The sequence below is a fragment of the Pollachius pollachius genome, assembly GCF_949987615.1.
Source record: "Pollachius pollachius genome assembly, chromosome: 11".
In the NCBI taxonomy this organism is placed as follows: domain Eukaryota; kingdom Metazoa; phylum Chordata; class Actinopteri; order Gadiformes; family Gadidae; genus Pollachius; species Pollachius pollachius.
In genome coordinates, this window is record NC_136944.1 from 12,198,739 (window position 1) to 12,224,054 (window position 25,316).

Genomic DNA, 25,316 nt, shown 5'->3' on the forward strand with positions numbered 1-25,316 from the left:
ACTGAAATGTATTATACAAAAGACAATAGTTATCTGCGTTAATTTTGAAGAAGGTCGAATACTAAACAAACTTCATCTTGGTAAACAGATATACATCTGACATGCGCAGTATGCGAAAGGCGTTACCTCACCTATGACGACAACACTCGGTTGAAGGCTCAGCGCTTCTCGATCGTCCCGGTTGTTATGGTCTTATGCGTACATCATCGTCGTAAAGGCCCAGGGCAAGGCAACATTGCCCTAGTCCTAGACAGACTCTAAATATCACTTCACTTGTCTAGGCATGCTTTTGTACCAAATTCGACACGGGAGTCTCATGGTTGGATTAATAATTACATTTTCAATTTATTTGTTTTCTGTCACTAATACAATAGTCACTTGTCACTTGCCTACATAAATAGGATATCTTAGATAGATGTTTGATATAAAAATCTTATATTTTTTATATTTAGAATTCACATCCTGATCACGTCAATCAGTTAATTGATTAATTTGTGTTGTGTACATGAATGGACATTACTTTGATGATCTGATTTATTTTCATTATTTATACAGACAATGAATCCAAACAGGCACATAAGGTTACATGAGAGTTATACAAAACCTTTTGTCACACTACAACACTGGTGAAACGAAATTAGCTATGATTAGCATGGTTCAGATCAGTTCACATGGTTCAATGACATGTATCACACTATTCATTAAAAAGTTCTAACATCTCTACAAGAAAGAGTGAGCTAACAATCATTTTAAGGATAGCAGGACTACAGTATTGTGTCTTGAGATGCAAAATATGGAGAACAATGTCAACTGAACAGATAAAACAAAAGTATTTATGGAATAAAACTACTGCAACCCCCACAGGAATAACAGAGAAAGTGGTCCAATGTTGCATGCAATCTTGTCCCAAAATGATCACAAAACGATGATTATGTTACAGTGTTGATAGATCTCAATGTACATGTACATATATAAATAAAGCTCTGATCTACAATACATTTTACATATTATTGCACTAAAAGCTTCCAGCTTACGGAGAGCTCATGTTTCTAATAGGACACTGACACAAGAGTGCTGCACTTGGATAATAGTCAGAGATACAGACATGCTAGTTTATAGAATTACAATGTTGTCGTCAAAGCATATTTTTTCTTCAACTAATCAGAGACACACTAGGGATGAACACTGCTAAGGAACACCAAATCCTGAAAACACGTCTTCGCAACAGGATTTGTGGTCAGGAGGGTAGGGTACTTGTTTCGGCTTATTTTGACAGGTGCCCACATTATCTTGAAAGCTCAGAGCGGCTAGCTTTGTCTGAATGGCACATTACAGTTTAATTACGCCTGCAGCACAATAGGTTGTACAAACTAGAACCACACATTTCCCCCTGTGTTTCTTTTTTTGTTGGGTATATACGCCCCATCTAGATGAATACAGCAGGGCCTACTGGAGAGTTGCCATAGCGACTCCAGGGAGGCTGGAGAACAATAACAGTGTTATATTATTAAGGGTCAGGGTGATGGCCACTGGGAGCAGAGGGGAGTCAGGGCCGGCTAGATGGGTCTGCTACATTACATGTTACTGTTACATGGACATGTGTTCGGGGAGCACGTAGGAGATGTCGTCCCAGGGGTGGCGGTACAGACCCTGCTTCAGCCTCTTCTGGTCCAGGTAGTGTCCTGAAATAATGGGTACAAAAATCATTCTTATTCAAAGAACGTCCCTAAAAGAAAGGCCTTTTTGAGTAGAGAATGGAGGGACAACCCACCGATGAATCCCATGCTGCGTCCAAGGACGAAGATCCCATTCAAGGCTCCGATCTCGACAAACTCGTCCGCTTCATCTCTGTGGAGTAGGTAAATATATCAGAAGCGTTTCACTCAATGAAGGCTGGATACATATGCATGCACGATACAAATGTGTTTTTTGCTATTCCTACATTGAAATGTGTATTTTGTTATTCCTCCATTCAAGTTTTTCAAACAACTTTAACTTAGTTTTTCCTTTGTCATAGAATTGATCTGATATATGTATTTTTACGTTTTCTTTCTTTATTGTTATTTGTAAGTTTGTAATCGTTTTATTTCTTGAATAAATAAGGTTGACTGCACCAATATTCCAAGTTCCATGTAACAAAATAAAATATACCTGAATAATGATTTTAAGTTAAGGAGTTCTTGTACCGTGTAAATCCACCGCAGGTCCTGAGCAGGTCCGTAAAAGCTACGCCGATAAAACCGTCCACATTAAGGATAAGGTTTGGTTTCTATTTCCAAAAACCACAACAACAAAAGAAGAAAGCAAGGAGAAAACAATGGGACAATGGATGAGTTCAAGTGGTTCAGTATTGGACTGTAGCGGTGAACAGAACAGAGTTATTGTGTGGTCCCTCTGTCTTACTTTTGAAGTGGTGATCTTCTCTACGTCTAAGGCGTAGTCCAGAAGCTGCGTGGCGGGAAAGTGCAGCTTCACAAAGTCCTTCAGGATCTGGACCCTCATGTCTGGGTTGTTGATCTGAGTGTGTGCCGAAAAAGGTAAGGTAGGAAATAACGATTCAGTCTTTTTATTTTCATTTTTGCATGTTTTATAATCATATACAGTTACATTTTGAGAAACATGTCAGTAAGGAGCAGGTTAGGAGTTCAGCATCCTACTGAATCCTTCAGGGAGACTGAACCCTGAGCCTTTAGCTGAGAGCCAAACACCACATCATTTTTTATCAGAATCTACTATCTAATGAAAACACGGTTCGACATTATAAGAGCACAGTTTTATTTTAATTCAGAATAGTTTCCGTGATGCTGGTGATCCATTTCTGGACCTAATAAAGAAAACCCCCCAAAAAAGGAAAGATGCTACGGCTACTGACCGACTTGACCCGGTGTCCGATGCCCATGATCAGGTTCCCTTCCTTCTTCATCTTGTTGACAAACTCCATGGGCAGCATGCCACCATCAAACGCCTTGCTGAACTGCTTGGCTGCGGCATCCAGGGCACCTCCGAACCGGTCTCCCTAAATAACAACCATAGCAAAGTGCTGACCCGGTCGTCATGAAGCAGAATGTTAATCTCCAAAGAGATTAACGGTGAATTCATGTCATTAGGAAGCAGGTAGGGGCTATGTGTTTGGACATAGACTAGCTAGACTGTGGACGGTGGGGATCGAACCGGGGACCTTTTGGCTGAGAGTGTAGTTGTTAGCGTGTGTGCAGGTAAACCCTGCGTGCAGAAGCAGAGCGGCAGGGGGTCTTACAATGGTGAGGAGGCCAGACGTGAGGCAGGAGATAAGGTCTTTCCCGGCACGGGCGCACACAATGGTGTTGTGGGCGCCGGACACGGCGGGGCCGTGGTCGGCTGTCACCATCAGACACATCTCGATGAACTGGCAGGCGTAGCGTGGTAGCCTATAGGGGTAGACATTAACAGGCTTCATGTGTTGATGAAGTGAATGTTTGGTTTTTAGTATGGTAAAAAGGTAGACTGGGTAGCCCCGCCCATTGTGCCGGCGATTTGAGTTTGCCCTGGGTCTGGGTCTGGAGAACAGCAATACATTTCTTTCTAGTTTCGATACGTTAATGCGGGAGCCAATCACCAAGCTGGCATTCCCCCTGGCGCGCTACTGTCCAACCTTAAGTTTGATAGTTATATCAGCCTGCCAGTTGGCAGACTTTTTCTGAAGGACATTACTGGAACGTCAATATAGTCAAGAATTCGACTTAAAATACTTCAGTGAACAGGACTGGGTTGCTGAGTGTAGGATATGATTACTCCGCAATAAATACCATAATACTCTTCCACCTTTATCTTCGGATTCATCCTGCATCTCATTTTTTATCATTGTCATTAGAGTTGCTGAATGTTATTGTAGGTCTGTCTTCAATTTGTAATCGAAATAGTATAATACTAGTTTTTTCATATAGAAGTTTCAAATAATTCTCATCACACACAGTTACTTTTTGCAATCAAAAATGCCAATAAAATATTAATCATAAAAAAAGCTTCTATCCTCTCAGAATGATGTCCAACGGTGGAATACTGCTGACCTCCTCTGAAACCACAACAGCCCCAGGGTCCCTCCCAGGCCCAGCTCCGACTTGAACACCTCCGTGATTGGCATGCCGGCGTAGATCAGCTCCTGGCCCCGCTCGTCACAGATGCTGGTCATGAAGGAGGCCGGCTTACGGATGAGACCCAGCTCCTTTAGGCGGCCAGAGAGACACAAGAACAATATTCTTTCTCATCAGTACATGTTTTCCGCGAGGACAGCAGGCACGGCGCTCAAACATGTTGTGTGCCCCGTCTCCAGACCAAGCCACGGCAAGATGTTATGACGCAATCATCGCCTTATTTCACTGACCATAGTTTAAGACCAAAATGTTGTGTAGTCTGATCTTTGAATGAATTAATGTAAAGCAGTGGATGGTCAATGAGAATTAACCACAAACATAAAATTTCCTCCGCAGCAAAAAGGAATATGTAAGTGGTACTTGAGTCTACTGACCCGCGCCCAGGAGTAGTCCATCGGTACAGTGGGAGGGGGTACTTCGGCTGCTGGCACAATCACGCCTTCGCCCACGAGATTATCATACACTGACCTGCACAGGGATGAAGACCACGACCAGGTTAGCCCATCGCCAGAATTCACACTGCACCAACATGGCTCATGAAACCATTACACCAAGTTATCCATGTGTGTTTTGGCGATAACCTATTCATATCCGATTGCCTTTTCGCATTCGATAGCCAGGTGTAATGGGGTCTTTGTGTAGCAGAAAAGATGAGTTCCTTGTCCCAAGTTAATTCCATGTGTGCCAAATAAACGGAAGTATGATAATGGTTCAAGGACTAGAAAACCTTTATGATCCACTGACTGATGTGATCATTCGTTTACTGACTTGATGAGGTCCCCCAGCTCGTCGAAGCTCTTAGGGACGAATGCTCCGGCCTCCTTCAGTGCCTCGTTCTTGGCCACGGCTGTCTCTGAGGCCTGGTTGGCGCATGCTCCGGCATGGCCAAATTGGACCTGTTGGGAGGGGTAGAATAAATACACCAGTGAATAGAAATGAGGGAGAGGTTTTTACTGTTAAGCTTGTTTATAACAATGATATATTTGAAATGACTAACCAGAAAAAAAAGAACAATCAAGCAAATAATGAACTCTTTAATATAGACCCTCAAAAAAAATGACCTCAATATGATTATTCATCAGATCACACAAAAAACGTTCAAACTTGGGAAGAAAAATACTGACGCCAATAAAGATTTATCAAAATACAAAATATATAAAAAATATATCTTTATAAAAATAAAGATACTAGGATACAAGGATAAAAGGATACTATGATGGAACGAATCATGTAGGAAAAATAAGCGGAAAAGACCCTAATGGTTCCAAAAATCCAAACTGGATCAGAACACTATCCTCCACACCCCCTTACCTCTGAGGTGAACATGGTGGCACAGGTTCCGATACACCAGCTCACCACGGGCTTGGTGATCCTGCCCTCCTTGATCCCCTGGCAGATCTTGTACTCCTCCATTCCTCCAATCTACAGAACATAAAGAAAAACATGGAGGAATAACAACAGCAAATGTGCTCAGAAGAGCATACACCAGACCAGCGTCGATGAATCAGCCTCTTGAACGTTGGCCTGGCTTGTAGGGAGCCAATTGGCAAAAAAAGGAAATGGGCGGGGCTGGGGGAGGTCTTCCAACAATCATCACGCACCCTTGAAAAACCTTTCAGGATAATTGTGTAATTGGGTGGCGTTACGCATATCAATGGAAAGTTACGCAGCTTTTTGCGATATATCACGCCCACCAATCAAGGTGTCACAGTCTCACACATTTAAAAAATGGTTCAGCCGGAAGCTTGAGGTGTGTTTGTGATGGCTGTTTCTAGGAATATCTGTCCGATCTGGTTGGAAGTGTCCTGTGTGTTAACCAATGCCCCTCACCTCTCCCAAAACAACGATCATCTTGACCCCTGGGGTGTCCTGGTAGCGCAACACGTGGTCCGTGAACACTGAGCCTGGGTACCTGGGGGACAAGAAACAGACCATAACATTTTCTAGGGGTCGGATAGTCTACTAGACGAATCGACGGGTTGGCGTTACTTCGGCAAGTCGACCCTGCCAGGCGACGTCGTCTTTGGCACGTGATTTCACACACTACCAATAAGGCGGTTGCAGGAAAGACATCAGTTGGAGAGTTTTTGCTGAAGCAAACACAGTTACACTGAGCAAAAAAGCGCCTGACCAAATAAAATGAAATAACTGTCACCACCGCAGTCAACCCAAAGATTTCTGCGTCCAACTCCACCTCACCTTTCCTCAAAATATGCACTCTGTTCAAACGCTGCACCCACCGTTCCAAAGCAGGAGGGGGGGAGGGGATTCATCGACAACGTCTGCGGTCATGCAACCTTGAATATTTGCTATGCATTATTCTTGTTATCAATATTCTTGTTAGCAATTCCTAGATGTTTTCTAGGAAGAGGAACGGGCATATTGCTGAAGGACACCTACAGTCAGACTGCAGGCATGGGGAGATTGAAACTCGTTTGGCTTGGAGAGGCATTATATCCCTCACCCTCTCTTATTAATAAAGCTGACATCACACACACACACACACACACACACACACACACACACACACACACACACACACACACACACACACACACACACACACACACACACACACACACACACACACACACACACACACACACACACCTGTCCCCTCCGATGGCCACGCCCTCAAAGACGCCGTCGGTGGTGCGGGAGATGATGTTGTTGAGCTCGTTGGACATGCCCCCGGAGCGGGACACGTAGGCCACGCTGCCGGGCCGGTACAGCTTGGAGGCCAGGATGTTGTCCAGCATGCCCCCCGTGTTGCCGATCTTGAAGCAGCCCGGCTTGATGCCACCCACCTGGAGGGCGCACATGGAACAGGGAGTCTCACCATGACACCGGGTACACAGATTGGGATCCCACTAGGGAGAACACCTCGCGCAACATGCCGAATACATACATCATTGTACGAGCCGATAAACAGAAAAGGCACATTTGTATGTGCTGCAACATGGCTGACGTAATTGAAAGCAGCCTGTTAATAAACTGAAGTCATTTTTCTTTGAATCCATGAAGCCTTCAGCTGGCCAGCAGGTACAAACCGTGGCTGGCCCGATGAGGTTGATACCCTTCTCGTCTGCCTTCTTGATGATCTTCCGGGTGTGGGCTTCTGGGATGCCCTCCGCTATGATGGCTATGGTGTGAATCTAAAAGACAAGACCATCCCAGACATATACAGCTTTAGAGACCAGAACAGCATTCCACCACTTGCTTTGGTAACATGATGCATTTCAATAAAAGTTCATTAGTAGCATGGGACAAAAAAAACAGCGTTTTAATCATTTAGGAACTGGATCATATACAAGTGGTATCATATACAAGTGTTTGCAAGATGTATATAACTGAGGGGAGTTAAAACAGGTAATATAATGGTAAAACATAATCTTGAAAAGCCTGCTTTTGAGGATATTTTACAATCGATTTTCTAAATTAGCCAACATGTTTTCATCTCACGGCCATGAATTGGAATCACTACCCTAAGCACCAAGGCCACCCCCCCAACCACCAGCGCTCCGATGGGTCAGGGCAGTCCTCTGACCGGGTGGAATGTTGGGGGTCTTTACCTGAGGGTACTGCATGGTCTCCATGGTGCTCTCGAAAGCCGACCTCAGGGAGGCGAAGCTGATGAGCACGTCCACCTCGGGGTGCTTCTTCATGGCGTCGGCCATGTTCTTGTAGACCGGGACCAGGATCTCCTTGTGGCCCCAGTAGAACTTCTGCTTGTGGTCCCCACTGGCATTCAACAGGCAGGGCATGAAAAGTTGGATTTATTTGTATTGCACATTGCATAAAAGAGAAAAGGAAAGCTCTTTCTTTAAAACATTTAGTTTTTTCTTCTTCTTCCTTTGTAATACATTGAGAACATATGAAAAAGGAGAAATATATATTGAAAAAAATAGTAACCAAAAGACAGTATAGATAAGATACAATACAGAAATACAATAGAGGAACAAATGGCACAGATTCTAAAAAAAAAATACACAGCCAAACAAACATAATTTTCCGAGATTAATACAAATGCAAGTTTGAAACAGAAGAGAGAATAGATCCGAGTCGTCCCAGCTAAAGACCGACTCACGTGAAGGGGTAGACCATGGCAGCGACCGACGGCTCATCCCTGGAGCAGACGTAGTCAAAGTCCAGCATGCCCTGCACCGCCCGCGTCTGCATGCCCCAGACCAGGGACTTTGTGTGTTTGGCAAAGAGGTTGGTTGCCTTGGCTGTGGACAGAAATTGGAGAGAGAAAAGATCATTTAAGATTTTTACCGCACATTTTCTCAAAAGTCGAGAGATTTACTAGGGTCCGGGTTAGACCGCCATGTTGGTCTTTAATACCAATCCTGAACCCCTCATTCAAAGATTTTGTTTGTTAAGATTTGAGCGTGAAGATAAAAATACTATACAGGGATTAAACGTTTCGTAAGGAAACTGATTTAGAACAAAGGGCACTCCATTTCATTTCACTCATCCTAAGGGTTTGTATAGGCTGGTCCAAATCTATTGCCACGTCTAAATCCCACATTTGTTTTCAAAAGATTGCTTGCTTTTTACTAATAAACTTCTAAACATGCGTTTTTGAATGATAGTTACTGTGGAGATCAGACTTAGGCTGCAACATCTCAGTCGTCCAAAGGGTGGAGCTTTTAAACTACAACAGACGTTTCCGTTTTATTTTAATGCATTCTTGCGCAATGTATCAGAAAGGAAGAGCAGCGAAAGGGGATACGGTTTGAGTGAGTGAGTGTCGCAGTGCATTTAAACTTCTTACCAGCGGTTGTGCCTGTCTTGGGCTTCTTAGCAGGTGAGCTAGTAGCACTGACTTTGTTGTCAGAGAAGGAGGCGGTTCTGCTGGACGCAGGAGTCTGGACATGAGAGGCCCCAGATCAACATCCAACAGACTGCATTACACACACTCTCTGTAGAACATCAGGCTTTTTGCATTACTTTGCAAAAAGCCTGGTTTCCTTATGTGATGCAAAAATGGTAAACGTTTTATGTTACACTCCTCAGTTTCTCTTCAAGTATTTCACTCTGCGACATACAGACAGTCAGGCGTCATCAAATTTCAAGGTGGAGTCCCTGAAGTTAATATGCTTCCTCTGCAGCCGTGTGAATCAATCGATACAGCTTGGTTATATTTTAGTTTCAGGTCGCTACCAGAGTATGTCGAAATGCATCCCTGAGGATGCACTTATGTCCCAATCACCACATGTTGTACAGATATGCAAATAAAAAAGAAAGAAAGAAAAAGAAAAGGCTAGGACAGAGGCAGGCATGTACATGCACTTGGAGAATGAGCTCTGTAAGCCACCTCACTGCACATTTTTAATGGAAGCCTCCGGGCAGCAGCAGCAGTGGTTCATTGTGTCCTGACTAAAAGGGAGAAGTGAAGTACACAAAGCCGCCTGTAAGTCTCTGTACAAAAGAGCCTTTTGCAAACTGCAAACTGACCAGCCTACAGCGTGGCCCAGGGCCACAGACAGCCATACAGGACATTACTCTCACCGTTGCTGAACAGTAGTGGTTTTCTTATTAGGATTTCAAATAATGGTGGGATGATTCATAAGTTTGACGGGTTATTGATATAAAATAAAAAAAAAGGAACATGTTGAAGATCGGAGTCATACCGATGAGCCACCACTAGAATTGAGAAGGAAGTTGGCAGTGTGGGCGGCGACCGGGGGCTGGGTGGGGATTGGTCGATGGCCCAGCGCCATGCCAACGATGGCAGTCATGTGGGTTTCGGTGCCGAAGACGTGTATGGGGATGCCAGTTGTCTTCCCTGAAGAACAACAAAGATTTAAGAGCCAATTAAATTGCAGATCAGAAAATCGATCAAAGAAGTTATCCAAGAAGAAGTTAACATATTGTAAAAATTGTAAACATATTGTAAAAAAAATGTAAAAAGTCTAGAGGAGAAAAGGGCACCTGCAGTTAGACTGCAGGCATGGGCAGAATCAAACTTAGAATTCTGGGCTGGGAGAGGAGCACCATAGCCACTTAAGTGCCATATCTCTCACTCTCTCGCTTTCGCATTAATAACCACAAACACACACACACACACACACACACACACACACACACACACACACACACACACACACACACAGTAGGTTTGAGGTACACACCCACTTCCCCCATCACCCGCAGTCCTTCCTGATAGTTTGGTCCACCTCGACGAACAAAAATGGTGACCTCATGCTCTTTGAGAGGCACCTGGTAGTCTCTGATGGCCCGGACAATTCCCTGCCCATGACGCAGAGGAACATGTTATTTGGAAAAACTAAACAAAAAAGTTAAATATTATTTTGACAGTGAAATGTGGGGGAACAATTGACTCACTCTACCTTAAATGTGGCGGCAACATTTGTGAAGTTGGCAATGCTTCCACCAATGATTAAAACCTTTCCTGCAAAAGGAAATGGCCGGGGTTAAATAATTAAATGTACTTATTCAGCATCTCAAGATGCAAAGGGGAACATCCTACCCTCGTTGTGTTTCTCTCGGGTCATGAGGGACAGGATGGTCTTGGCGTAGTCATAGGTTTGCTGCTCACTCGGCGCTCCGGAATACTCCCCGTAATTGGCCAGTTCGTTGACCCCGCCCAGGTCGCATATCGTGTCACTATGGGAGGAGTGTTTTCAGTTAGTAACCCAAATATATATTTTAAATAAAAGTTGGGTTTTGTTAACAACGTTGATCTATAGGGATAATTACACACTTGTGTACAGTTACTGGGGAAATGAACCCGATTCTAATTAGCAGTGCCCAAACCAAACAGGTGTGTGTAGTCAACCCATCAACAATTTAACAAGCCTACATTTTGAGTCAGTGATTCAGTGTAAACAAAAAAACTCATTTTCCATACACAGTGGGCATAATTAGTCACAGTCTGTGAGTATGAAAGTTGCACTTTCACGCCCCCCGACAGACGGAGTCTTGGGCATATTCCTGCAGAATCCTTTGGCGGAACGTCATCATTAGAGAGAAAGAGAGAGGATCTCATTTAGAGCCAACAGCTGAGCAGAAAGTCTAGTGCTGGGCTGCTTGAATAACACCCATTTCTCTCTGTGTGCCATCAAAGGTTTGCTTTATGAGTGCTAAAACCGGATGCGTTTTATCTCTGTAGACGTCAGCCTCTGCAGTATTAAATAACCAAGCAGATTAAAACATTGCGTTATATTATAAAGAACCTTATTTAAATAAGGTGTATTTAAATATTATACAAAAGTATGAAATAATTGAAGCTTCATTCACTCTCTGTGTATAGATCAAGACAGACTTGCGGAACAGGCAGCAGGGCAACACTCTGAAAATAAGCGTAAATGGTCCACCTCTGAAAGAGTGTGTCTCTTCCCCCCCCTAGACATGCATGACACAGATCAGAGCAGTAGTCTAAAGGGCTCTTTATGGTTCCATGCTCAAGGCAAAGGGGTTACCGACCCCTTACGTCCTTGAGGACCCTCGTTGCATCCACCGCAAGGGTCGGACGTGCGCCTCCCAAAAATCGTAACCTTCCGTCGAAGCGACGCAGCAGCAAGGGCTGTGATTGGTCCCCTTACTAAAACCCGACGCAGAACCATAAAACGTTCACGACTGCGTCGAAGGGTCTGCGTGGTCATTGCGTTGCGGGAACATGGACCATAAAGAGCCCTTAACAACCCACTGCACTAGCGGTGTTCCCCCTGGTCGTCCCCTTCGGTTACCTGTAAACCACAGAAGACCCTCCTCCGGCCACCATGGTCCAGATCCGCCCCCGCGGGTTCAGCAGGGTCAGCTTCAGGCTAGCACCGCTCTTGGCATCCAGGTCTGCGATGTACGCCTCCTGCGAGAGCCGAAGGAAAGAGGTCAGGGGGTCAAGGTGGGCTCCGGTCTCAGCCTCTTCTGTTGATTTGCACTATGTCACCGTGTGACTAGCTCTATGTGTCAAAGGTTCAGGACAAGTGGAGCAAGCCAGCGTCAAGGAATTCAAGACACGATTCTCATTCGCTGTCACTATCGTCAGTCACAGAGCTGTAAATTGTTATATCTACATCCATGGGATTAATCAGTCTATACATTCGTTTTTTTGATAGTTCGCCGAGGAATTGGTACAAATCACCTTTAAAAATTCAGGTTTGATTCACCTGCTTTTACACAAGCACTGTTCCCTGCGTACGGCCCTTGATTGGTGACAGTAGCATGTCAATCAAGACCTCTTTCTGACTAGTTGGCATTCTTGACACAGGCCATCAACGCCGTGTCCCACACTTTCAGTATCGAAAGGCTGGCCTTGAGAGACTAGCTAAGGTTAGTAGAGTGAACCAGTGATAACGAAGTGTCTCACCTCCTTGATCTCACCTCTGTCTAGGGAGTGAAGCAATAGGTTAGCCTAGTCTTGTGGAAGACTGCGGTCATGTGCAATGAGTGTATGGGCAGAATGCAAGGAGGTAGCCGGGTAGGCAGGTACACAGACAGGTAGGCCATTCAATAAATTAATTTTTGCCATTATAACCAAATTCAATAATTTGAGAGGCTTACAGGCCTGCGAGAGCAACAGATACTGTATTTTCTTTTATTTTGTAAGAGCATTGGATTTACTTTTTACTCTTTGGAGAGTAGCTATTTCAACAACCTTGAAATCATATGCTTCTAAAATAAATTGTATTTTAAAAAGGTTTTTGATTGCAGTCAGCAGGCACATTATTGGGACATGGCAAGTGTCCAATTTCCAAAGGAATAGTACACAATGCAAACATTTTGAGACTTGAGAGTTGTAGGAAGGGGGGGGGGGGGGGGTGTGTTATCCCATGGTTACGTCCCACTGAAACTTTGTGATACTTTTTTAGTGCCATTGTTGTGTTGTGTATGAGCCGTATATAATGAATCTATGTTGTACATGAAATGCGTGACACACTGTGACATTATGCTATAGGTTTCCGGGAAGCCTAACCCCCTCTCGGATGCGGGCATTCAAATTGACGAAAGCCCAGAACGAGCCACACACACACAAACACACACACAGACACACACGTATGGTTTTGAGTTTGAAGAGTATACTAAAATGCACTTCCACATCAAAAAACAAGCAGAGTGGAACGTTTGGTGGAGACAGGCAAAATAATTTAGTCTTATTTCTACAACACTGATAAAATGGCATAGATTACTATGTTGAAGATCCAATGTCATATTATCAAATTCAAATATAAAAAGATAACCACAAGCGGTGATTAACGGGGTCCGAGCAAAATTGGAAGTCAAGAACACACTGATGGAAGATATATAAATATGACATATAATTATGAAGGAAAGATGTTGATGAAGATGTTCCACTTAATGCAATACTGTGCCTGTGACTGTTTCTTAAATGAGTGGCAAAGACAGAATGTCATGTTCAGCTTGTTCATAATGCTCTAATCAGGATTCGAACTCTCAACCTAAGGTCCACCAGTACAAGGCATTATCTCGTTGAGCCACTGACATTCCTGAACTGCACGAAGCCTCATTCACGTGCTGAAAATGTAAATGTTGATGGGACTAAGATTGCAGTACAGTGTCTCTGATGCATAGAAGTGCCTGTGAGAGTTAGTGAAAGGTAGTCACAGCTGGGGGGGAGACAGCCAATCAAATGCACCTGCTGTCACTGAACCCCACCAGTCCACCACTTCCCTTCCAGGCAACAGCCGCTCAATAAGAGAAACCCTTCTGCTACTCAAGAGCGGCCGGGCAAGCCGGTGAAGAAACCAGACTATAAAATTTAAATATATACATTTTAGGACACTTTTAGGATAGATTAAATCTCTTTGCAGCCAAATATACAGCAGGCTTGTGGTTTCAATCTTTCTAAAATGCTCCTCTTTTATTTTTTTCAATTGCATTCATACAAGTGAGTAATCATTTATAAATCCCTGATCATTTATTACCTATATATTTATTGGTTTGTATCTAATCAACTCATCCCTGCCTCCATTGATTTCATGTTTAAATGTGTGTGCGATTCCTTTTATTGTGCGTGTTCGAGCACAAGGTGCTTTAAAGATCCCATATCATGCTTTTTTTTGGGTTAATAATTGCATTTGTATGATAAAAATACCCCTTATGATTCTCACACTGTTCATTTCTGCCAAACTAATTTCAGTCTTTCGCCACTCTGTCGCGATTGGTCGAACGCTTTGTGCATGCATCGGCAAATTTGCATCCGAGAAGTTGTCAACATTGTGGGTAGCACACTTTTATGAAAATAAAGTTTGAGCACAAACAAGCTGTTTAACGCACTTATTGAGGGGCGTTCTCGGTGGGCACGAATACTCCCCCGTGGAATTAGATTTTTCTAACTTAGCAGACATAAAACATGTATACATACCTCATATAACAGTCTAAACCAAAGGGAAAGGTTGAAAAAGCATGATATCATCCCTTTAAACAAATAAAGTGTATCATTGTTATTATTATTATTATTACACACAAATCTCTACAGTGATCATGGTCTGTGTTCTCTTCTTGAGGCTTTTGTTTGGAAGGCCTTTGTGTTCTTGTGTGGTTGTGTATGAAACCCATGATAAGCATGGATGCCAGCTCCAGGGCTGGGGTGGGGCTGAGCTGATTCTGCACCATCAGCAGCTGATCACCAGGTAGAGCAAATAGGTAATTAGTTCGGATTTTATGAACAGATGTCTGGCAGTATAGTTGTATATTTATGAATTAGTAATTAATTCAACAGTAACTATTATTTTCTTAATTCTTATTAACACATTAGATTGGAATGTACATTTGTTTCTGGAGAACATTTCCCGAAAAGTCATTATTGAAAATTCAACATATTAGAATTCATGGCGAAATTAAAATAGGAAAATAGGCGTCCCAGAATCCCAAGGCACCGTGGCACTAGGTTAAGTTCCAACGCTCTGCCATAAGGAATGCACCACAGCATCAACGCTGGGCTCTCCTTGAGCTTGTCATGGACACGAGGCCTAAGAAGCGAAGCCTCTTTGATAGATCAAAGTGGATGAGTGCAGCTCTATGAAAAAAACCCACATCATTTGCAATTATAAATCAGGAACAGACCGTAGGCTCTAGACGACCTTTACCGCTGAGGGCCTTTCTTTTGTTGCCATAGAAACCAAGGAACACTATCCGAAGCTGACTCTGACTGATTAACCACTGTGGAGAGGAGACTCTTCACTTCCTCATTGACGGCCTCTCTGGAACATCGGAAATAACATAGCAGTCCTAAATTTAAATACAGAGTTGCACTCCGGTTTAATTTTCCCATGTTCCATGCGAACAGGATGCAGGTAGATGGTCGAATAGTCACATAAGAACCGGGTAATATTGGATTCTTTGATAAAATTAGTAAAAAATGTAATAGTACAGACATATAATGTGCTTTGTCAAGCTTAGCTATTGCATTATGCATCTGCTTGGAAAGTATTAGTTAACTGCAATGTTCATTGATTTAATTACAGACTGGATGTATAGGGACATTTCTGGCCAAAGAGAGACAGACAGCAAGACGTTACCTCTGGGTAGGCTTCTCGGCCGAAGGGAGGCGGGAACTCCACGTCTCCCCACTTAGCTTTGCATAGGTAATCGGCCGTGGCGTCAATCTTGGCCGCCATGTCAAGAACGTACACGCCGTCTTTGGTAGCCACTGGAAGGGGGGGGGGCGGGGGGGACAGAAGGGCCAATACTCTTTGGGAAAGTTCAACTCACAGTAAAACGTGATCCAAAATAAAGCCACTTCCCCCAATTATATAAAAATATTGCTGGAGACACCTGAAAAAGTTCTCGCCAGTTTAGATACTTACAGTAAGTCAAACAGACATTCTTGTCTTTACTTGTTTACTCCGCAAACTCATGTTTGAGATAAGTAATATAAAACATTTGAGAAAAGAGAAACGTTGTTTTGCTTTAAACGTAAATGCATTAATTAATGCTTGATAATGGCAGTGAGCTTTAAAAAAAAAAAGTATTTTTATTTTTACATATTGAAAGAAAAGGATAAAATAACTTCAAATACATACAGATTGGCCAAACATGAAAGAAGGTCTCTGCTCTAAGTCCCATGTCTCCCTAGCAACAGCTGCTAATACCAGATGACTTCATTAAAAAGAACATCATCAAACAGCGGTAAACTGGACATGAATTATTTAATATTTTCCTGGTCCCTTCGGTGTAAAAAAATAAATACAAATAGCATTTCTGACTCATCTTTCCCTCAAGGATCAACATGTTCTTTAATGGATTATGCTATTTATTTTAAATGTCCTCTTTCATGTTCAGATTTTTGTTTCATAATATCATGCCATATTCATGAAGATAAATAAACCAATGTTTTCCTTTTATGATGCAGACCTGTAAAGATGTGGTAAACTCACAACGAAAAAAGTACAGAGTAAGACACCTACCTAGTGGGTTTATCTCCAAATAGGTGAAGAAGAGCTCTTCGTACAAGTTGAAGAGACCCACGATAAAGCTGGCCAGGACACTGCAGGGACATAGAGTTCATGGATCAGAGTTCTTGTATTTTGGGATTTAGAAAGGTATATTACCTAAAACACAGGTGACTGATATTTGCCCTACGATATTCAAGAATATAACCAACATGGAGAACCTGTGAACCGATCAGTCAAGTGCATTGTTAGACATATAAGTTATTTTGTTTAGTCCTTGTACAGAAACCTTGAGAGAAATTGGTGTCTCTAGCTTTGACCCAAAACACTTTAAAGATGCAAACTGGTATTATAAAAAAATAAGTTTGATAAATATATTAAAAAATGTAATTCACCAAGTCAGATTATAAAAAAATTAGGTATCACAACTTTACAGTGGCAATTAAAAATGTCAGTGTTTCAAGGATCTTCCTCATTGGAAGGTCCTTGACACTGCCTATAGTATTGGTAAGTGTGGGTGGGCATGGAGAGGAATAGCACTGCAGATGCTACCGAGCAGCCTAGCTAGACCTTCAAATGCAAGTCCTCTTCACTTCCAGACTGCTTCTGTAGCTGTCTAATCACATGTCCTTTTACCTCCCAGACTATTTCTGAGGACGTCCAATCACACGTCCTCCTCCCCTCCAGACTTCTTTTAGTCTGGTCAATACAATTGCTTTTGACTATCAAAATGTCAGCCAGTATTGGTCTCATATTTTCCCTTCTCCGTCAGCAGGAAATTTATCAAATCAAATACTTTTCCCTCCTCATCCCCATTCCACTTTAATGTTCTTAGCAGCAGCAGCAGCAGCAACAACCAAAACAACAGGCTGCATAGAAGAAGGAAGAAGGAAAAATAATGCAATTTACTCCCTCCCCCACAAGCTGTCAAAACATAGCAACAAGGGAGGGCGGGAGAGATATAGAGAAGGGGTGGGGAGATCTGGTTTGGTTCAGCAATTTATTGCCCTCCTGTCCGTCAGCTGGCTACTGGCAGCTCAGAGCCTCTGTGACCCATGTCTGGCCCCTCTTGTCAGCAGGACTGATACCCCCCCTCTGGGAGACACTGGTAGCTCTCCTCCTCCACATCCTCCCTCGCCTAGTGATGACTCAGCATCCCAAGGCTCCATTTAGCAATGAAGGGATGCTGGTTTATGGTTGTAAAGCGAGGTGTTCCAAGGGCGTGGCATTGTGAATGGGGGCTATCCATCTCAATGTCAGCCAAGACAGGGACTCCAGCCAGTACCTGCTGCCCAGAGAGGAGAGGTTGGGCCGTGGGCGGGACTGCTTCTGTCCCCCAGAGGAGACGGGACGTGTTCTGAATGTTAGCATGCTTGGTAATGGACTGCGGGGTGGGGAGAGGGGAGGCCTGGAGGGGGGGTGCTGTCAAGGGAACGCAAGTGAGAGCGGGCAAAGGGGGGGGGGGTTCATTACAGTGATGGAACAACTACGTCCGTGCCTTTCACTACTGGCCCCAGATGCAAAACCTTTTACTGCACTGCCATATTTCATCCCAGTCGCTGGCCCACTGCCTGTGTGTCAGACTAGATACACGCTCCTGCGCCCTATTCTACTGAACACTTGGTGCGTCAGAGTGATGTTGAGTTTTTCAAAAAATGTATAAGATATTGTTGCCGAATGACATTAGGTTCTTTCTCACTGCAGAGATGACCAAACCTTGTTCAAGCACAGCTGGTGCTTTTTGTGTGTATATGTTATAACATACATACATACATACATACATACATACATACATACATACATACATACATACATACATACATACATACATACATACATACATACATACATACATACATACATGCATGCATGCATGCATGCATGCATGCATACATGCATGCATACATGCATGGATACATGCATACATACATGCATGCATACATGCATGCATGCATACATGCATGCATACATGCATGGATGCATGCATACATACATGCATGCATGCATACATACATACATACATACATACATACATACATACATACGTAGAATTCGCTTCTGGTTCAGATGGATTCAATTCACAATGCACCAAAGGGCCTCAGTGAAGCACTCAAGCCTGTTGCGGGATCAGGTACAACTCACGATTTCTTGTCCTTGGGGACATGGTTGAGTAGCTGTTTCTGGACGGCCTCCTCGGTGATCTTCTCGTCCACACCCACCAGCAGCTTCTGCGCCTTAGCGTCCACGTCACCCACATCCACACCGCCCTCGTGGTGGAACAGCACATAGTCGCCCTCCCGCGAGGCGTACACGCACACGTAGAACTCCTCTTCCTGAACGATAAGGGAAGGGGAGAACATTATAACCATAACCATAACATACAACACACCTACAGAAAATCTTGCCTTGAAAATGTCCAAAAGTAAATTAATACCAAGTCAGATAATAAGCTCAGTTTTGGAAAAGGTCAGGGTTGTAGGAGTGTGGTCTTAATTTCCAGCCCCTCTCGATTTGTATTTCCTCAAAGTCTGACACGCTGTCATGTGAATGGCCTGGCTTGGCCACATGAATGTGCGGTAATTGGACACCTGCTTAGCTACGTACCCAGGAGGGAAAATAGAATCCAACCATTAAACGGCTTGAAAGAATAGAAGGAAATTGATAGACTGAAAGGACATAAGATTGATAGATTATGTGGATCATCATTTGCTGATGTTTAATGCGCACACTGATAACCCTCAATAACAGATTAATGCTGTCAAGCACTTTAATATGTTATAAAATATAATGAGTTGCTTCACCTGCTTATGGGCGACAAATGGCTCGATGAGGAAATTCTTCAGAATCCCCTTGGCTTTTCCCACCTACGAAACACAGTTGAATCAAAATGCTTTCACAACCAATTATCCAAGCTGAAACTCAAAAATATATATACATACATTTACACTACTACTACAGGAAGACCAGAAGTTGTGGATCTGTAACTGAAAATTCTTGCTACCTTAAAATGACAAGCAACAACTGAAAATAAACTCCATTGTTTATCTTCAGAGAGAGACAGGACTTGAAGAAATCGAGACAGGATTCAAGGAAGGTTGGGGGGGGGGGGGGGTTGTTATGCCACTGGAGGCAGGAATATAACAGTGACATTGTCAGAGAGTTTGGATTGGCTGTCATCAAATCTCCGGTAAAGGCCACTGGGAACACTGTTACCAAGGGCTTGCAAAGTGCAGCCAGCCGTTGAACTGCAAAACGCAACTGCAGAGAGAGTATGACTTAAATGAAGGGACAGAAAAATAATAGCATCTCAGAGCCTCAGGATAAACCTATAGATGAAATTCCATTTCCAACCTTTAACTCTCCAGGGAAAAGATAATAAGAAGAAAATGGTCCCAAGACCTCTTCAAAAGAAATAGAAATGTGCAACCGAAATATAATTGCTATGCATACAACTGAATTCCTGTTGGCTATATTAAAATAACTGATGGTGCCAAGGCAAATATAACGTTTCAGACAATACCTAAATAAGTGTTGTGTTTTTGTTGCCAAAATATGGTTTCCAGTTTGTACTTACAGTCAAGTTATAATGAATTCTCATGATTCAATTTCAGGCTTGTACTGCCAAAATAATTGTTGACAAATATGAGCATGAATTTCTTACAATTTCGAAATCTGGGTTTTATTTGACTGTGTGCTGAACAAATAGGACCACTGTAACAAACTGGATAAATCCAGTACATTCCATTCCTACTTACAGCTCATAGACACACACACACACACACACACACACACACACACACACACACACACACACACACACACACACACACACACACACACACACACACACACACACACACACACACACACCCCACGTCTATGAGCAGATATTGGCAAAAATGTCTCTTTTATATCTTTGACAAATCATCCTCCGCCATCTTCCACTCTCTCCCGCTCTCTTAATGTGTTGCCTATTGTTGTGGTGTTGCATATTTTTTCCCTTTTGTTTGATTGTCTGTACTGTCTGTATGTATTCCTTTCTTATTTGTAAAGCGTCTTTGAGTATTTAGAAAAGCGCTATAAAAAACTGATCAATTATTATTATTATTATTATTATTATTATTATTATTATTATTATTATTATTATTATTATTATTAACTTTAATCACAAATATTTTATGGGTATCCTCTGAACCGTTCACATAGAACTTTAAAGCAAGCCGAACAAGTTTCAAATTAGACCACAATTTAGGCATATTTTCATTGTCGGCATGTTAATAAGAAAAAATAAGAAAATGTATATTCTCCAAGTATGTTTTAATAATTAAACGTCCCCATCACAAGTTGCAAGACCAAAGCCATAGTACCAAAATGTAAATGTTCTAGGAGTTGTTGTCAAAGGGGTGTGTGTGAATGTACATAAATAAGATAAATAGGGAGTGAACCCCAGAACTCTGTCTGTCTGTCTGTCTGCCTGCCTGTCTGTCTGTCTGTCTGCCTGCCTGTCTGCCTGTCTGCCTGCCTGCCTGCCTGCCTGTCTGCCTGTCTGCCTGTCTGTCTGTCTGTGCTCTCCGCACCGCAGAGATGGTGACAGGAAGGCATGTTTCGAGAGACAAGCCAGTGTAAAGTGTAATCAATGGTCGCCAATGACACACCCCTGGTGAATTGACAGTCCACGCACCATGACGCACGGCCACGGCATACACGGACACCGTTGTGCCGTGGTGCTTTCGCACTCTTCCGATTTTCAGAGGGGCCGTCAATGTGGCAAATCGCTCTACGTACCGTGCACGCAGCCCGTTATTATGTACTTTCAGTTCAAGCACTGATTATTAATGAGGTAAAGGGGACTGGGCTGGGGGGGGTTGCTGAATTACATACGGTGGTCTCCGTCATGAGCCGTGGCTTCAGCCACGCCTTCACTCCCTGCAGGTCCAGGTTGACGCCAACCAGGCCCAGCTTTCCCCGCCTCTTGATCAGCTGGTCGGGCTTCACCACCAGCGGCTGGAAAAGGAAGAACATAAACAACATCCCAGTTCAGATGAAGAAGATTTTTATCATTCTTCATGGATCATTTATATTGCAGCAGGCACACATAACACCCAAGTAGTCTTATAAACAATAGATTCCACTGTGCAAGTAAATCAGAGCTCAAATACAAATTGGTTTTAGTAAAAAACAATTACAATTACAGAAACGTTTGTTTGCAAATGTGAGAGGATAAAATCATGCTCATTCATTTGTTAAAAGTGCTATTACAGTTGGTATCCAAGAGTACCTGGCTCTTTGTAAATTTAACCTTTTGCTGTCTATCTCAGACCAAACCAAATTAAATTCGTTGCAGAGGGTGAGACGTGCCTTGTGACAATTTTTTCCCTTTGGATAAAGGCGTCTGCTAAATGCCTACATTTAAATGGTTGGGTGCCCTACAGTCTTCCATTTTATACACCCTCAAAAAACAAGGTCTTGTTGACATAAAGTGACGATTTGACCTGCATTATTTATACCTTCATTCTGAAATAAATTGATGAGTTTCAATTTATAATTGCCTTCAAGAATCATATCGTACACTAGAGTGGATGACAACATTTTAGTAAACGACAGCCGACAGGATGAACAAAGAATAAGGAACGAAGATCCCCCTCACATCCAGTCACAGCCCAGCAAGCCTGTGACCTCTCTTCAGTGACCTGGAAGATTGAGAGTGACTAAAGAGATTGGAGCCATTACGATATGGAAGGGGGGGGCGGGGGGAGAGGCCATTTCCTAATCAATTGTGCTACTGCCATCATCTCTCCTCCCCTATCTGCGTTCCCCCGCCCCCTGTCCTGCCACAGCCCATTTATACAGCTCAGAGATAAAATGCAGTGCAGTGGAGAGGGAGGGGAAAGGATGAAGACTAAACCCTGGGAGATGAGTCACTGTCATTTAATTAGCCATCCATTACTTATATCTAGTCCCATCTGGAGATTCCACTGATTATAAAGACCCAAGCAAGAAGTGATACTTAGAAATAAGGAAAAGGCTATTATTTTCCATTACCGCTGGTTCAATAAGGCAAGTGCATATTCCCATGTAGGCGGTCCCAGTCCATCTTCTACTTGGTTTCATTTACGCCAAGAAGCTGACAGAATGGCCTCTTGTTGCTCGTTAGCAGAATTGTTACCTCAGACCAAGGGTGTAGGAACCGGGGGGGACAGAGGGGACGTGTCCCCTCCAATATCGGAGACAGGCGCATTTGTCCCACCTAAAAATTATACCGGATCTGTCAGGTTTCCGATATGTGTCCCCCCCCAATGTTTAACTCATTCCTACGCCCCTGCCTCAGACACAATTAACTTACTAAGTAATTGCAAACTACAGATGTTAATAATGGTGCATTGAGGATATAGAACAAGCAAAACTCTCTACGCAATATTCCACAAGATACTCGGCTTCTGTGGCCATCTATTCTCCACAGCCACAAATTGAGCCTTATTGACTATTCATCGTCACGTCAATAAGGGTTAAAAAAACAAAACTAAATGGGTTCCTAACGGGGGTTACTGGACCAGATGTTGATGGAACCTCACCTCTGTGAGTAACCATGGGTGCTCCTTGGCCAGTCGGTCGAAGTCTGTCTCTGCCGTCACGTTTGCGTAGCGGAACCGGTTTTGGACAGCCGCAGACGTACAGATGTACTTGTACAGGAAGTCCTTCCCCGTCTGCTCTGAGATTGCTTTGGCCGACATGACTGTCAGATTGTAATGACCTGAAATCAGACCGTTGGCGAAAGAAAAGAAAAACATTTATTCAAAGAAAGACATTGGAAGCTAATTGAAACGGTCAAACCAAAATCCGTAAATTAATTACAGTTTGTTTCACTTAGCAATAGAAAGGCACTCTAGCTGTGTCATTAACCAGTCAACAGTCCTTTCAAAGCACTACAACAGTCACCAGATATCAAGTCATAAAATGATAAAACAATCTGACCAAGGGCAGCAGAGCTATCATTCGTTTCAAGGTTGCATTGGGTAACTCTTGCACAAAAACATGCTTGTGATCAAAGAGAGAAACGACCACAGTTGATATTGCATCAGGCTCCTTTCTATCACCTTCCTAACCCGTTAACGACGTGGTTAACTGAACATTCAGATCGACTAGGTTTTAAGCTGTGCATTCGGATCATTATGATTATAAACATTCAAAATACACAATGAATGGACTAACTAGTGCACTCCTAACCCATCTCCCATTAAGCATTTGTCCACTTACTTTGGACAAATGCCAAAGTTAATCAATAGTGGTTTAACCTCAATAATAGTCAGCACCTTAGAGTGAATTAAAATACCCCGTATTTAAACTTGGATTTGAGAATTAAAAGACAACAGCTCGTCTGACTGGATTTAGTTGTTGCCTGTGTGGGTCATTATTCAAAAGCCAAAAAGCAACGATGCAGTGTCAACGGGAGACATCGGACAAGCTGTACAGTGCCTCTTTATAGTGATTAATGGATGTGTCGTGGAGCTTTCTCAGTATTGATCGAGAACGTCCCTATGACTCCAAACTGCTGGACTCATGCCAGCTTAACATGATTAACAAGCGAGACAGAGACAGAGAGAAAGAGAGAAAGAGAACTCAACGGAAAAAGGCCAGATCATTCGTTTCCTTTCCGTCGGGACTGTTAAATGACACTGCCCTACGAAAACACAACCATTCTGAATTTCGTAGGTCTACAATTAGAGCACACAGATGATGAATGGTTTGTAAACATCTGGAAACATTGATCAATTTAACAGAACGGGTAAGAACGAGAAATTTAAATCATTAAGAAGTAGTATTAAAAAATAATGAAGGACGCTACAACAAATAGGGTTATTATACTTATGGCGCTCAAGTCAAATGGAATTCAAGTCAAACTGTATAGCAGTAAAAGCTGGCAGACCCGTATGACTTGATTCAGAACCTGCTCAGACTTCACAACGTGAGTTGAGACCGACTAGTCAATGAAGCTGTTTAAAAAAGAAAAACAATCAGAAGAATTCCTTTACCTTACTCTTGAAGAACGACAGTGCCGCTTTCCGTGAAGCCCTGGGTCTTGGAGATGTGGTAGTCGATCGTGAACAGCACGGATTCCCGGGTTTAGCAGGTGCGCATCTGCCGAGCGAAGCGTGGGACATGTCATTTGTTTCCCATCGACCGATAGACGCACGTTTTTCGTGCTTTCTGATTGGCTCAAACAGCACAGCGCTATGTGTTGCTTCACATAGCCGACGCCTCCGATAGGTCGTGGAGAGAGCTGGGAAAGGACCCAAAGCTCTCCGTGATTGGTTGCAATTGTTCACCTCTATTCACATTAAATTTCACACACATTGCCGCACACTATTTTTAATTATAGTTGCATGACAGTGAGGGATTACTAATTCAGTGATGTTTACACGAACTTTTCCTTGCCCGAAACGCATAGCTGCCCAGTGAATTACTTTAAATGCCACATCTTTATCAAGCTCATTCAAGGGAAGATGCAGCGATGCAGGCTACTGGTCAATTTTCAATCGCAAGGAAAAATATAATAGAATATATAAAGAAATCCTCTTAATTCGGCCTCACATTTTTTAACATTTTCCATCATAGCCGGTATTCAAATAATGAGGAAATAATCCAATAATACATTAACATTTTGTTTCCCAAAGTTAGTGTTCTAATATCGCAACTATCGCCCAATGGTTGCAATTCATTTGTCCTGGGTCCTGGGACATCTGTGAAATTAACTTGTTTACCCAGCATTAATATTACGAAGTGTTAAAACTGTAAAATGGTTTAAGTG

The 25,316-nt window shown here is 42.9% G+C and overlaps 1 protein-coding gene across 1 annotated transcript; it reads right to left on the reverse strand.

Moving 5' to 3' along the window:
- Positions 1 to 577: 577 nt before the first annotated feature.
- aclya (ATP citrate lyase a) lies at positions 578 to 24,674 on the reverse strand. Its single transcript, XM_079746906.1, has 28 exons — positions 24,541 to 24,674; positions 23,083 to 23,261; positions 21,392 to 21,514; positions 19,312 to 19,374; positions 18,653 to 18,843; positions 16,526 to 16,605; positions 15,638 to 15,768; positions 11,846 to 11,964; positions 10,627 to 10,763; positions 10,487 to 10,548; positions 10,268 to 10,385; positions 9,767 to 9,921; positions 8,908 to 9,001; positions 8,218 to 8,359; positions 7,703 to 7,871; positions 7,181 to 7,285; positions 6,741 to 6,937; positions 5,961 to 6,042; positions 5,442 to 5,552; positions 4,899 to 5,026; positions 4,505 to 4,598; positions 4,047 to 4,201; positions 3,257 to 3,407; positions 2,873 to 3,016; positions 2,404 to 2,517; positions 2,187 to 2,269; positions 1,772 to 1,848; positions 578 to 1,682 (listed from the first exon to the last, which is right to left on the reverse strand). Exons 2-28 carry the CDS (start codon positions 23,239 to 23,241, stop codon positions 1,588 to 1,590), a joined length of 3,279 nt encoding a protein of 1,092 aa, XP_079603032.1. The 5' UTR covers positions 23,242 to 23,261; positions 24,541 to 24,674; the 3' UTR covers positions 578 to 1,587.
- Between the last annotated feature and the right edge of the window lie 642 nt (positions 24,675 to 25,316).